This window comes from Aethina tumida, chromosome 3 (assembly GCF_024364675.1).
Source record: "Aethina tumida isolate Nest 87 chromosome 3, icAetTumi1.1, whole genome shotgun sequence".
Taxonomy (NCBI): Eukaryota; Metazoa; Arthropoda; class Insecta; order Coleoptera; family Nitidulidae; genus Aethina; species Aethina tumida.
The window spans coordinates 15,128,576-15,143,194 of record NC_065437.1 but is presented as its reverse complement, the minus strand read 5'-3'; the positions used below and the strand labels follow the sequence as shown (position 1 = coordinate 15,143,194).

The window sequence follows — 14,619 nt, the reverse complement described above, 5'->3', positions numbered from 1 at the left end:
GTGAATACTCCACAAATAAAATATTTTTGCCCTCCAAACGTCGGACCGTGCTTTGTCACTGATACATTAGCGATTGTTATTAATGAGCTGGACAATTTGTGAATGGCGGCGTTAATTGCGAAGGTATCTTTTAGTTACTCTCCGAGTATTTTGAATCGGGTTTAATTAAAACTTCAGTAATTTGATTTTTAAAGCTTTCAAAGGGACGCGAAAGGAGCATCGGATAACTTTATTTTGTTCCTCATTATTCGGTTTAATTTTTATGACGTAACTAAACCCTGTCCAAAACACGGGACTAACTATTCAATTTGTGCTATATTTATAGTAATCCCAACAAAACTACTCCCAAACCAAACAAACAAATAAACAAGTTGTGAGTTAACAGGTAACTTACAAATAGAACAGTCTGTATTGGACATAAATCAACTTTTGAAACATCTGCGGTTGAATAGAAAGGCATTTTGGTTACTGGATAATGGAAATCTGGATCCAGATAACTTTGGAAACGCAGCAACGAAATGCCATTGCACTTTTTGAACGGGGGAGTATTGGATGAACTCGCCAATATGAAATCGAGTTCAGACCTTTTGCGGAAATTGAGATTCATATCGGCGGTGTATTGCAGTTTTTGTCGCTCATTTTCATGCACTCAGCCTTAAAAGTCTAATAATTTTTGAATAAAGCGCTTTAAACGTATGGAAATTTTCGATGAATATGCAAACGTACATGAACAATTTCCGTCGCATTCTGATCAATTGGGGATATATTGGAAATATTTGTCAATCATGAAATTGTATCGAGTTTATTACTTTCAGTGTCGCAGGATTTCTAGTTTTATTTATTTTATGAATTTGTTATTTTTGCGTTTTTTAGTTGGTTAAATTGGAGCGATTTTATGAAAATTTTTCGTTCAATATCTAATACACTGTCATTGAATTATGTTACCTTTTCTCAAATTTTAAAAACCTTTTCTTACTATTAAAAAAAAGTCTTTGAAAAAATAACAAACCTGCATACGAGGACAATAAATTATGGTGTATTATACTGGAGGTCTGAAATAAACCATTTATACTTGTCTGATCCACCAGTAATTCAACGATTTAAACAGATCTTACTCGTATCGAGTTTGAGAGTGTATTTCCTGAAACTATAAATCTGCGATATCTGGAATACATTTGTTGCAGTATCCCGAACAGACAGCTGAAAGTGCATTTAACTTACATTCATGCAATTAATCTTTTTTCTAATCTAATTGATACACATTCGTTGTTTTATTTTAATTTGAATTGCAAAATAATTTATCTGAAGAAGTTAATGGAATATAAAATTGTAGGAAGCTACTTTTTGTCCATTGATTTTTCCTGTTATTGTTGTGTCTTCTATGCAACTGGTCAATCCAATTTTAAAATTGCGTATTTTTTATTTTCCAATGAACAAAAATTATAGCAATTTTAATTTATTCATTGGTCGAAGTGAAACTGTAAGAAAAATTATAATTCAGTGTTACCAGAACCGAGAGAAACGAGAAGATATGACTAAAAGGTAAACGACTAAATAAGTCAATCGTTTACTGCATTATTAAAATATTTAGAGAAAGTGGTCAATTGGCCAAATGGCTTAGAAAGAAAAATAGGTAACTGGATAATTCGAATATCAAAAAACAATCCTATCTTATCGTCAACTGAAATTAAACCCAACCTGGAGGAAATGGGATTGAAATTAAATTAAGCACTGTGACTGATAGTTGGCGGATGGGGGATTCTTTGACCCCAAACATACAAAAACTGATTTCTACCAAAAATAGAAGTAGAATTTTGACATATTTAGTGACTAGTCTAAAAATATAAAAAAATGATCGATCTGCGTCTGTTAAATATTCTTCAGAAGAAAAACTACACAAAAAGTTTGTTATACGGATGCTATGAGAGTGCTTCAATTCTTCTAGCGTAGGCCCCCTTAGACTCATGTACAGGAATACATTAAACAACAATTTACTCCTACATATTGAAGAAATGATGCTTTTAATAAATATGTTTCAACCTGGAAACGATCCAAACACAAATACAAAATTGTGACGGAATCCTATTGAAAACATTATAACAACATTTATAAGCATATTTGACGTAAAAAATATATACAAATTTAAATGAATTCTTCACAGTCAAGAAGTTTGTATATTTGGAAAATAGTCTAGAGTCTATGCCATAAAAATGGACCAATAATATAAAACAAAAGGAATATTAAGTTGGTATATTTATGTCCTTCTCAATTCATAAAAATATATGTAACATTTTTATAAAACTATATAAAACAACAATAGTAAGTCAATATTATTTTAAGGATTCTCATAAAATAAGAGTTATGACTAAAATATTTAATAAAATATAAATTTAAATATTTTTGTAATTTATTTAATTCTTGTATTTTGTGTCGGAAATAAATGCAACTCTTAGTATAATTTTTTAATGTCATAAAGCGTATTCTGAAAATATTATAAACGAACACAAATTTATAAATAAATTTTAACAATAAAGTTCAAATGATTAAAACTCATAGTTCTCTAATGTGAACCAACGAAGAAAAATGTATAGTATATCAATAAAATTAATAATTAATAACCGTACAATTTTACTATCGAGGTTTTTTTTAAAACTTTTTCCCTTTAATTACTGTCTGATTTACGATTTACATTTTATACCACCATAAAGCAGCTTATTTATATTCTAATTCCGACTATAAAAGCATTGTAATAAAATGATCGTATAAAGAGCAGTAAATTGTGTTCGCTTTAAAAATCAAAACCCGAATGCGCAATAATATTAGATCCATACACACGATGATATAAATTTAATATGCCATGTGATTATTTTTTCATTTGTTTGCTAAAACCTACTGATTTTAACGAATAATGCTGATAATAAATAATTTCGGTCTTATTCTTTTTCAGAGTGGCGCAACAATAACGAATGTCCTACATGGTATCCAGGGATTATCCGGCAGTCGTGACAATTTATCGTACATCCAGGTCAGTCGTGTTTTAATCTTATCGAGGACTTTTTGGCAGAACCGGAAAATTCGACAGACGATGAGCAAATTGCAGTCTGCCATCGATCGATTTCGTTTCCATGTTTTGCCAAAAACTCCACGTGTATCGCCTAACCGGGAATTTATGAAAATGGAAGTATAATTTATTCGACATTTTGGAGAGTAAATTTCCATAGAACAGTATTCACATTTAGCAAATTCCGTTGATCCCATATTCAAGTGGCCAATCCTTTGAATAGAATAAATTGCTTGATTAAAGGACCTGTCGTTTGCATTAATATGCGATATCGGTCAATTCACAAAGCCCCCGTTTTGATTGATTTTTGTTCTGATCTATTTTTATTTTTTCGCCATCTCTTTATTAAAATTATTTGGTGAATTTTTTAAGGAAAATTAATTCATACTGATGTCCGACGAAAACACTGAATATAATTAAGCACATTTGTATAACTTGAGGCGGTGTTAAATAAAATAAAGCACTTTTTTCATTTTTGTTTCATAGCACGTGTGCTCATTAAAATTAAAACATTTCAGAGCGTTAACGAAGGCAAGTTTAATAACAAGTTCTCGTTTCATAAAGTGTGGCGCCAGTGTAATTAAACTTTATTGTGAAAAACTGCCTCTAGTTAAAACAGGAAGAGGAAAATGATAAATTGTAAAAAAATATTTAATTTCAAAGCGATTGCGTTAATTAAAAATATATTTTGATTTCAAACATTTAACTTATTTTGTTGTTCAATGCATTGCGGGACCATCAATTTAAAATCACTGTTATTTTTTTAGTGAGAAAAATTGTTTCGCAATTTCCAATATCATACTAGTTACATTTTTTTCATTCAATTTATAATTCAAAAAAAAAATATTGAAATACGTTTTGTTATGTGATATTTTTCAATGAATAAAATGTTATTTTATGACATTTTAATTTACATTTGTCGGTCTTTTGCAGTATTTATTTTAGGCGATAAATTTAACATTTTTTGTTCCATAAAATTAAATTTAACTGAAATGTTTGAATAGAATCAATAAGCTTGTAGTTCCAATTTGAGACAATTGAGGGCACCATCGATCCATAAAAGTTTCTCGTCTCTACAGGGAACATTATTCGACAAACATTTAACTTTCGATTCCGCTTACGAGATGTCGCTTCTCTCTCGAATTTAGGTACAAATCTAGAGTCCTCTTTTTATAATTAAACGGATTTATTTATTATAGGGTCATTCCATACCAATTCAATTACTTTTGAAGCCGATCCCTTTAGATTCAAAATTAAAATGTTTTATAAGTTGTTAATTTTCTAATTAATATTGCAAGTTTCTTCATTTTCATTTCATAAAACTTTCTTTAATCTTTTGTAAAGTAAAACTTAATTTTGTCTTCATAACATTATTTTATAACGAATTTTTATTAATAGCAATTTCGCATACAACGGTATCGAAATAAAGATGTATTACAGCTGATAGAATTTTAATTCTTATATTTGTAACGGAAAATTAATTTAAGTCATATTGAATGTAAAACATAAAAGAGAAATCTAAGGAGGCCGAGCTTAAATATAGAATTTTATGTAAAAGAAATTTATTTAAATGATGCTTAACCTTCAATTGTAGGATACACATAATATAGTTATTAAATTAAATGTTGTTTTACTCATTAAATTACACAATTAACAACAAGTTTATATGCCAAACCCCCTTCGAAATTTTTTAACTTAGTCCACACAAATCCGCTAAATTAATTTTCTTATCCACCCCCCAAAGGCATCCACTTGAGCATCTCGCACCCTTTAATTAGAAAATAGAAACGTATGCACCCCGGAGCTACGACGGTGCGAGGATATGGTGAAGCCGCCGTCAACATCTCACGTCGCCGTGGCAACGGCGTTTCGCGCCGACTCTCCAACTCCGGAGCGGCCGCACCGCGAATCCGGGTCTCACATAGTTTCGTCGCGCGGGTCGACAATTGCTTGCCGTGGCGAGAAATGTGCGGGTGAAACAACCCGGCAGGGTCGGTGAACACACGTTAATCACCTGGGTTGTGCGAACAATTCACGATGATGACGTTGTATTTTGTGAGAGTTTCGGTGGGGTTCGTGGCTGAATTGCTGGGCTAAATTGTGACACAAGCAAAACGCAACAGGTTTTATTACCATAATATATCTAAGATATAATAAGTTTGTTGTCTATTGGGATATGTGGTCACACGTAATTAAAATTACAAAGACTTTTCTTTATCTTTAGTTTGTTCCTTTTAACCTTGTGTATCTTATTAGAAATTTTCAAATAATAGTTCACTGACATTGATTATTTTAAAGTTAAATTATTTGAAAAAATACCCATGTGTATATATTTAAAATTAACAAGTTATATATACTCAGAGGTAAAGAGGTTAAATATTATCGATTTCTTATAGAGGGAATAAAAAATTAAAAAAATAAAATTAAATATATTGATCAGTATAATTTTTTCAATTGTAATAAATTAAATGCCTTGGCCTGACTCAATGAGATTGTCAATTTCATTCTCAGCTAACTCATTGCATTCCACCTCTACTTGACGTTGAATGTTCGCCAAGGTCTGTAGAGGGAGGGCTTTCGAAAGTCTCCTGTCTGACGTCCAACACGTGCTCAAGCGATGATGAGTCTGGAAATCTGGTCATGATAACAAATTTATAATGGAATGTCAGAAATACTCCGAAGTAATCCTAATATTATGGGGTCGAGCATTATCTTATTGAAAAACTGGATTTTGAAGAGTTCTAAAGTAAAAAAACGAAAATTAATGGAGACTGGTAATAGTACTACGATATACACAATGGTATATACAATGGCTCTTCAAATCATAACTCCAGCCTTTCTAACACATATTCGATTAACAAACAAAACAAAAAAATCGGAAAACGACTTCAATCCATTCCGTATTCGAAGACTGACTCAATGGGTACAGCAAGAAAAAAAGCCAGAATAAATGGACTACTACGTCTAGGTTTCACTGCTGCGGCCTTAATGTTCTTTCGTTGCTCGCTGTCTTCCTAAACCTCTTGCACAACGTTCACTTCTGCAGATTACACTTTCTAACAAATTCAGAGATTCGACTCTGATTTGTAACTTCTACAAATAAAACATATGTTTCTTGAATTCTTTAAACACCATAAAAGTGAAATAAATATTAAACTAAGCCTGCATTATACGAATTTAAGACGAACAATAATTGTACAGCAAAATGTATTTTCATCAAACGACCTACGATATTTAATTTTGTTTTCATATGATCTCATATCATCATTCATATGAAGTTTACACAAAATTTTGTATAAATTATACCACTGAATCTATTTGTTCTTTAACCTAGAGCAGCAGGCGGCAACTGGAGGCTCACAGGTCGTATGCGACCTATTTTGTAAATGAATGTATTATATGCCATTAAGTCCCTTGCCTTCCAAAAGATTGCCGACCCCTAACTAAGAGCATATTTTAAATAATATAAAATTAAGAATAATTTGAGAAATTTTTGAAGTCATCTATTAAATATATAAATAAATAATCATAAAGCTAAACTTATTTTAATTCTTCTAAACAGTATCTTTTTAAGTGTAAAGAAATTAGAAATATCATATATATAATGACATTTTTTTTATTTGAAATAATCATCATTGTTAGGTCTGTTAAAATTTTTTGAAGGTTTTTAGATTAAAAAAAATACGAAGGATGTCTTTTTGAACATTAAAATCTAAAAAAATACATATTTTGAAAAAAGATAATTTGTCAACATTAAGGTTTGTTTATTGAATATTTTGAAAGTGAACCAAATGTTTCAAAGGAATGAATATTTTTAATATAAATTTGTTAAATTTTTAAGTGCTTCTATTTTATTTCGTTTAAATTCAATTTTGTTTTTTTTAATATTTTTAGAAATTGTGACAATTCAAAAACAATATCAAATATACTTGAATAAAAGAAATAAATACCATATATATTCGGATTCGCTTAAAGGCGCCCATACAAAAATAAAGTAAAATAATCCGATTAGTGTCAGACTCCAAACCCTCTATTTCCTTTCATCGCCCATTTTTAATTTCGCTCAGTTAATCCAATCAAGAGACAAAAATTCAATTAAAACCATCGATCCACCTAAAGAGCCATCTGCGTATCAATTCCATTCAAATGTCCGCAACGCAAATTGAAAATTATCACCCCGAACTAAAATTGCGAACCCGTTGTTCTTCAGTCAGACAAAAAAATCCGGTTCGTCAGACTGCGCAAACACACTGACCCACCACAATCCATCCTTCCGCACCCAATTAAACCGCCGGAAGTGATCGACGATCGGAGCAAAAGAAAAGAGCGCCTCGCGCGTTCCAAATGCGATCCGTAGGAGCGACCGTCTCCTCACCTGGGCGCCGCTCTCAGTGCTCAAACAGCGTCGCGACGCGCTCACGTCCCCCGATCCCATTATCGTACGTTACGTTACGTGCGTGTTTTTCATTAGTATTTTTGTTTTATTATTCGCGTGTGACAATCGAAAGACAATCGCGTGAGTGAGGAGATCCGAGTGGAAGGGAAAGGGCTTCCGGGCATTTGTGTCCGTTTCGTTGTGGTTGTAGCACAATAGGCAAAAGTAAAAATAGAATTAACGACAGTATCTAATGAAAACATAACCTCTGGCAACAATTACCTAGCCAGAGATAAAATTCAATGTATTTCGGGAATGTAGGCCATTTTTATGGATTAATAAATTCGTTTTGTCCGCTTTTAATTTTGGCGTCGTCGTGATGATTTGACGTCGAGTTAATTAACTTGTAAGCGACGACAATTTGTCACTGCTGATTCCAAAAGTATAAAGTTTTTGATTTATTACAATGAATTATATATATTATCTGTATAATTTATTTTGCAGTCACAAACTTTTGAACATTTACCAAAATTCTAGTTTTAACTACCGAACAAATTTTATGTTGTAGGTCATTAATAAATTTGCAGATAATAAATTGGCTTTTAAAATTATTGTTCTCTGATGTGTTGTTAATTACACTGAAAATTTGGGTTGAACAGGTTTTGTTTTATTTTCTCACAGATTATTCGTGGATAGAAAAAACATTATATCATAAATATTTAAAGCAATAAAATGTAAATGTAAAGTCTAAAAGGAGAAAAATATGTTTAAAAACAAACAAAAACACTTTAATGACGTTCTATAAGAAATTCCAGCTATAAAAACTTTAAAAGGCAGACTTAACTTATTTAGGTTTTATTAGCTTTCTATGATGTGCTTTCAATAAAATTATTTAAATTAAGTTTTCCAATTGAACTGTGTTTAAATAATTATGTTCATTGTGTGAAAATAAACAATTAATAACATTAATCTTACAAAATATATAGTCTTAATATTGATTTTAGGTACAATTAATTTTGAAATTACATTACTTACAAGTGATATATTAATGTGCATTTTATACTATTTTATTAAAATATCTATTTAAACCTCAAAGAAAATATTTGGTATTTTTATGTAAACGTGGAGGAACAACACATTTATGTGTAAATATTTAAAACTTACTCATACAAAAATTCTTTTAGCAAATAAAATATTTAATAGTCATTTGTTTCCAAATCGATAAAAATACTCATATTTTTCAGGAGTAGGATTAAGACAAGCGTTTCGTTGTTTTAATAATATTATTCTCTAAACTGAAATACAAATATTTTGTGTATGGTGACAATAACAAGACAATAGCATAAATTTCATTCAACGTGTGATAATTGCCACCAAGAAGTATTGAACCAAAACTAATTGACAATAGCTCCGGAACCGTAGTGATCGAAATACTCCGGTTACCCGGACCCGATTTCCCACCGAGTTATGCGCTAATTGGGTCTGCCACTGAAGCCTGTCTCGAGCACATCGATCATGATCGATTGGGTGTCGATAGTGCGCCATTCCAGGCGTCGGTTCTCCAATTACATGTACGGGGTGCCGAATAAAGTGCGACGTCGTCGCAGGCCCAAACGGCAGAACGGAAACGCCGGCACCTCCACCGCCAACGTGCCCCACACCTCTAACTGCTCCTGCTGTTGGGCCGGCGATAAGCTTCAGGTATTTTTCGAAACTTCGGAGCACAATGGTTTATTTATGTTCATGAATTTATTGTTCGCGTTAAAACTAGTCCATATTTGTATAATGGGGCTTAAGCTGGAAGTTCGAGTGTACAAATTACAATAAGGACTTTATCATGGTCGACACAAAAGCGGGACGAGACAATAACCTATTTTCACGCCGAATACGTGTGTGTGACAACCTGCATCCAAGTCTAAAATTAAATTGCTGAATTTGTGGTATTTCACGTTTGTTGTAGACGTTTGATTTTTAAAAATATCTCACCTCTAAACCATAAATTACTTGATAAAATTTACGATTCGAATAACAGTTCGATTTGTGTTTACACTGAGACGATCTAATCTGTTTTAATAAAATTTATTGAAAGTAACCCAACAATTTCGATAATTGTATTTGTTCTTGTTCACGTAAACCACGACCAAAATGGTGTAATTATAATGTATTCATTAACTTAATTGATGATGTGTAGTAAATGGCTTATAATGTACATAAAAATATTTGGCTTATGCTTTAAATATAGTTTTAAAATATTAACAGACAATGTGTTTATTTTAAAAGTTAATGAGCAATATACAAACGTGGCGATCATATTTTATGTCAGGTCGGTTTTAAACATCCGCAAAAATCTGTGAGTCCCTGTTATTCGTTAGTTGGTTAACATTTTGTAAATATTTTCCGAATTTACAAATAAAATATTGGTGCTGAATTTAAATAGTGACTCATCGAACTTGTACAGTTTACTATAATATCCTATTTATTGCAAAATTGTTATTCTTTAGTTTTTATGTGATAATAAAAACTGTAAACTGTGTATTTCAATTGATTTAAGACTCAATAAATTCCGAAAAGCAATTAAACTATTTTCAAATTCTCTAAATTGTTTTAATGAGTGCATAAAACCGTTTAAATTTCATTTAAACCGTTCAACCGTTTTAGGTGTCTAAATAGTTTCGAAACTCACTTGTTCTTTCCATTAACAGTTTTAACGAATTTAAAGTCCTCGAATTATTTTTGTCTCGCTGCCTAAATTGTTTTATGTGAAAAAGCTTTTGTATAGAATATTTAATGATGTTGGTCTTGCATTAATTTTTAGAAAACTCGTTATGCCGAGGACGATATGCCGCCGCCACCGTCGCCGCCCCAAATCAGGGACGCCATCAACCTCGACAACCATTCGAGACAGGGCTCGTTGGAAAGGGGCATCCGACGCAAGAGCTCCCTCGACCGCGAACAGATAATCAAGGAACATGCACTGGTAAGTCTGCTGATAACTGTCATCAACGCTGATTAATTTTAATTCTGAGAAAATTTGTCTGTACAAATTAAATTATTAAATATTAATTTGCCTAAAATTAATAAAAAAAATTAAAATTGGCAGTTATAGAGACTGCCGATAGAAGTAAAAACTTAGAACTTTTAGTATTAAAATTTGAAATTTCATAATGTTTGAATTAAAATTATCAACATCAATCTGGTTTTCATATTTTATTGATTTATTTTTTATTATTCAAATATATTACGGGCTGTACTTTTCACTTCAAAAACAATTTAATTATTTACCGATTAAATTACTCATTATGTTCAAACAGTTGCCAGAATTAGATTAATTTATATCATAAACATCGTCAGATTCAACGTTTCAATGATACATTCAACATTAATTGGCTGTACTGCTAATATTATCTACGAAATGAATTCTGTTTTTCATTCAAATAAATATATATAAATATTGACCACTGTATTACATCAATTTGTACTTGTAAGTTAAATATTAATGATTAAATAAAAAAGTTATTTATCAGAAAGAAATTTTAAATTGTGTACCAAATTACCAACTTAAAAGCGTTCTTTTCCTGTAAGTAATTTATAAAGTTAATATTTGCGTCAAAAATACATTTAAAATAAGTTTACTTAAAACGAAAACTTTTACCAGTCTGTGCTAGTTGAAGTGGTACAAATACCCGCATTTTCAGGTCCATCCGACTGAATTACTAACAAAGTAATTGTTTATTAAAGCCTTCGCAATGTAATCAGATCTAGTTTATAGTTCACATGGAAATAACTTTGAATTGAGGTTTTTACAACTCGCAAGTTAATTGAAAATTCCCCAAGAACAATATTAATTATAAACTTATATTAAAATTGTGTGTCTCGGTTGTTTCAAAACCATGAACTTATCATATTAAAATAAGACGTCGCGTATGTCAACACAGGATGTTACACGCGTTTCTATCCAACAAGTGCAAATAATCATTTACAAATAAAACTGCCTGTACGTGTTTACCCACATTTTCATTCAGGTCTGGCGAATCGTCACTTTTCTATTATTAAACACTTGGCAACCGTCTACGCCCGAATATTGTTTCACTTCCCTCAAAAAACAAACATTATACTTTTAAAACCAACCGGATTTTCCATTGATAATCATGACGGTGATATTGTTTTCACATGCCTGGTTAATAATAATTCAAGTTCAATGCCAGGCGTATTTAATTGATGGAGGATGGAGATTAAGACGGAGCAGGGTCGAAATAAACGACTCTCCAGGCGTTATGGCCCATTAGGCATAATGCACTGCCGGATTAACATTATGTATCAATTAATTAAGCTGATATTGGAGCGGGGCTCAGCTGATGATAATTAAGCACGATTTATTCACATTAGACGCGTGTAAATCATGATGTAATTTCGTTTGGCAGCTTCATAATGTTTGTTTTGAGTGTTTGCGTTACCATGACGAAAATCTAATAGACCCTACAACATCTGTTTAATAAATGTGAAAATAGAATGTATTGGGCAAAGCTAAAACAGTAACAAAAAAACCCTAGAACTTTATTAAAACGTAACACCATCCCTTATAATATTCAATCATGTTGTCGAATACAGCTCTTCGATGGACTGTTACCTTTGAAATATTTGTGTTGCAACGAATTTTTGCTGCAGCATAAAATATGCAAAAGGAGTGAAAGTAATCAAAACGAGTCGAGAGCTTTGAATTCGATGACGTTACTTCTCGGAGTAGGTTTGAAGAGCTCGGAAAATATATGGTCGTTTCTTGATGCATCATTTGAAATAATTAAAAACTCTTAAAAGAAATTCGTTTCGACGTGTGAAAGAAAGTGTGCCTGTTATTTTTATATGTTGTTTTATAGGGAAACCTGCCAGACAGTTAACGCATTCCTGCAATTGTTTTGTCTGTGAATCATAAATGTTACAAATATTCGAGTCCGGTTTAAATTTGATACGGTGACAGGAAACATATTTATATTCGGCTAATGAGGAAAGGTTTCGAAAGGATGAGCGACACGTGACACAGGTGTGCGATGTTTTTGCTGTTGACACTCGAGACATGCACATATTTTAAGACTATATTGGGATGTATAAGTTAAATTCGATGCGAAACGTTTCCTGAATAAAGATGTGACGTGTGATGGAATGAAATGTGACTGCGTTGTTATGCTCACCTGTTACATTTTCGTTTTAAAATTTTTGCAAATATGTGTTTTTATCAAAATTAACTTCTTTTCACAAATATCTAAAACATTTCAGTTTTTGGGATATTGATAAATGGAATTGTTAGTCTGTGAAAAAATTTTTAATAATACATATTTTATAGGTTATAAAACATACATTTTAAAGGTGTGACAATTTTTCTGTCAAAATTTGAAACATTTAATAACTTATATGATATAGACAGGATGTAACTATTGTCACACCTGTTAATTATTGGGGGTTGGGAAGTAGCTTAGATAAACACAGAATCCAAATATACACCAAATACTTTATTAGCAATTACTAACAATAAGAAACAAACAATATACTTATTCTAACTTAAGCTAAGGACCATCTTTAAGGATGGGGATGACACTAACCCCTACATGATTGTACTCCACCTTCTATCTCACTATCCTTTTCCCTCTCAACTAGTCAACTGTTCTACATTTATATTTTAATTAATTAAACAATACATTAATGTTTACTAACTCATGACCCCGATGATGTCAAATATAATGTTACTCTAAACAATAATAAACATTCGGGAATGCCTTATTGTCCATATGTGATAGTATCAATTTAAATCAGTAATTTAACAATAAAAACTAAAAAGAAATTAAAGATATGATTTTGTTTTTGTTAGAAACTAAATTAAAAAGGTTTAAAACTTTTAAATAATTGATGAATGGAATTGTAAAAAAATCTTTAAAAATATACATTTTATAGTCTTTTAAAATATATAGTATATATAACACATTTTTAAAATTTGAGATATTTAATAATTATCTATTATATAGATAGGATTTAAATATCTATTTAAATAACGAATTTAACAATGAAAACTGAAAAGACATTAGAGATATAATTTGATTTTGTTATACTACTATGAATATTTTGAACTTTTTGTTGAAACTGAGTTTATATTGAAATAGATAAAAATAAAACAATAAACATATTTCAGAGATGTCCATTATATACCACCAAAATTTTATGTTATATAATGTTAAATTTGTCATTATTAAAATAAATTAAAAAAATAAATAAATAAATAAAATTTTCTTAATTCATATTTAAAAATAGTATTATCTATAATTCTGTTTAACAAAGAATACAAATTATTTATCACTTTTAATAAATTAGAACACAAAATATCATTACCAAGACAAAAAACTTAATGTACAGGATGACTCACTCAATTTATTTTTAAGTTTAAAGAGAACAAAGAGACATCAATGTGAAATTTTGGTGTTATGAATCCCTATTTTTCTAAACTATTTTCAATGCACTCTTACTTGACATTCTTTTTTCAAGCACTATAAATATGATTTTGAAAGGTTTTAAATTGTATCATTCATTTTAGTAGGGTATTTTTATATATTTTTATTTTAGTCAAAAATAAAAATATTTAATTTTCATATTCGATAAATTATATAAATGCCTGTTTGTTTTTATACAAAACATCAACGTCACAAAAATTAAGAATTAGTAATTAAAAAAGTTATATTTAGAATAAATGGGAAAGCATTTAAAGCACACGTGTGGCAATGCGTGAGTTGAATGAACGCGTTTTCACATTTTCTTAATATCTCAGAAAATATTCATGCTATAAAACATTATAAATTATCAATAGAAAATAAAAGTCATCGTCAACTGGTATGATAATTTTGTGGTTAATCCATTCAAGCACACAATTTTAATTCTTTGAACTATTTCTAAAATGAATTTTTATTAGATATTACTAAAGTTGTGAAAAAACTTTAATTTGAATGGTTTTATCTTTAATATTTTTAAATGTATCAACTGTTTTATATTTGACTCAAAAATAAAAATATTCAATTTTTATAATCGATAAATTATATAAACGCGTATAAATTGACCTCTATGAATGTTTTTATATAAAACATCAACATCACAGAAATTAAGAATAAGTAATTAAGAAAAATTATATTCAGAATTAGCACACATA

At 30.4% G+C, this 14,619-nt stretch overlaps 1 protein-coding gene across 13 annotated transcripts in view; it reads left to right on the top strand.

The window, feature by feature from the left end:
• Positions 1 to 14,619, top strand: part of LOC109601412 (disks large 1 tumor suppressor protein-like) — a 211,928-nt gene that overhangs the window by 90,657 nt on the left and 106,652 nt on the right. For all 13 annotated transcript variants that reach the window (XM_049965447.1, XM_049965446.1, XM_049965445.1 and 10 more), the window contains 2 exons: positions 2,948 to 3,025; positions 10,252 to 10,413. In XM_049965447.1, the coding sequence (XP_049821404.1) occupies positions 2,948 to 3,025; positions 10,252 to 10,413 (240 nt within the window). The remainder of the gene's footprint in view (positions 1 to 2,947; positions 3,026 to 10,251; positions 10,414 to 14,619) is intronic.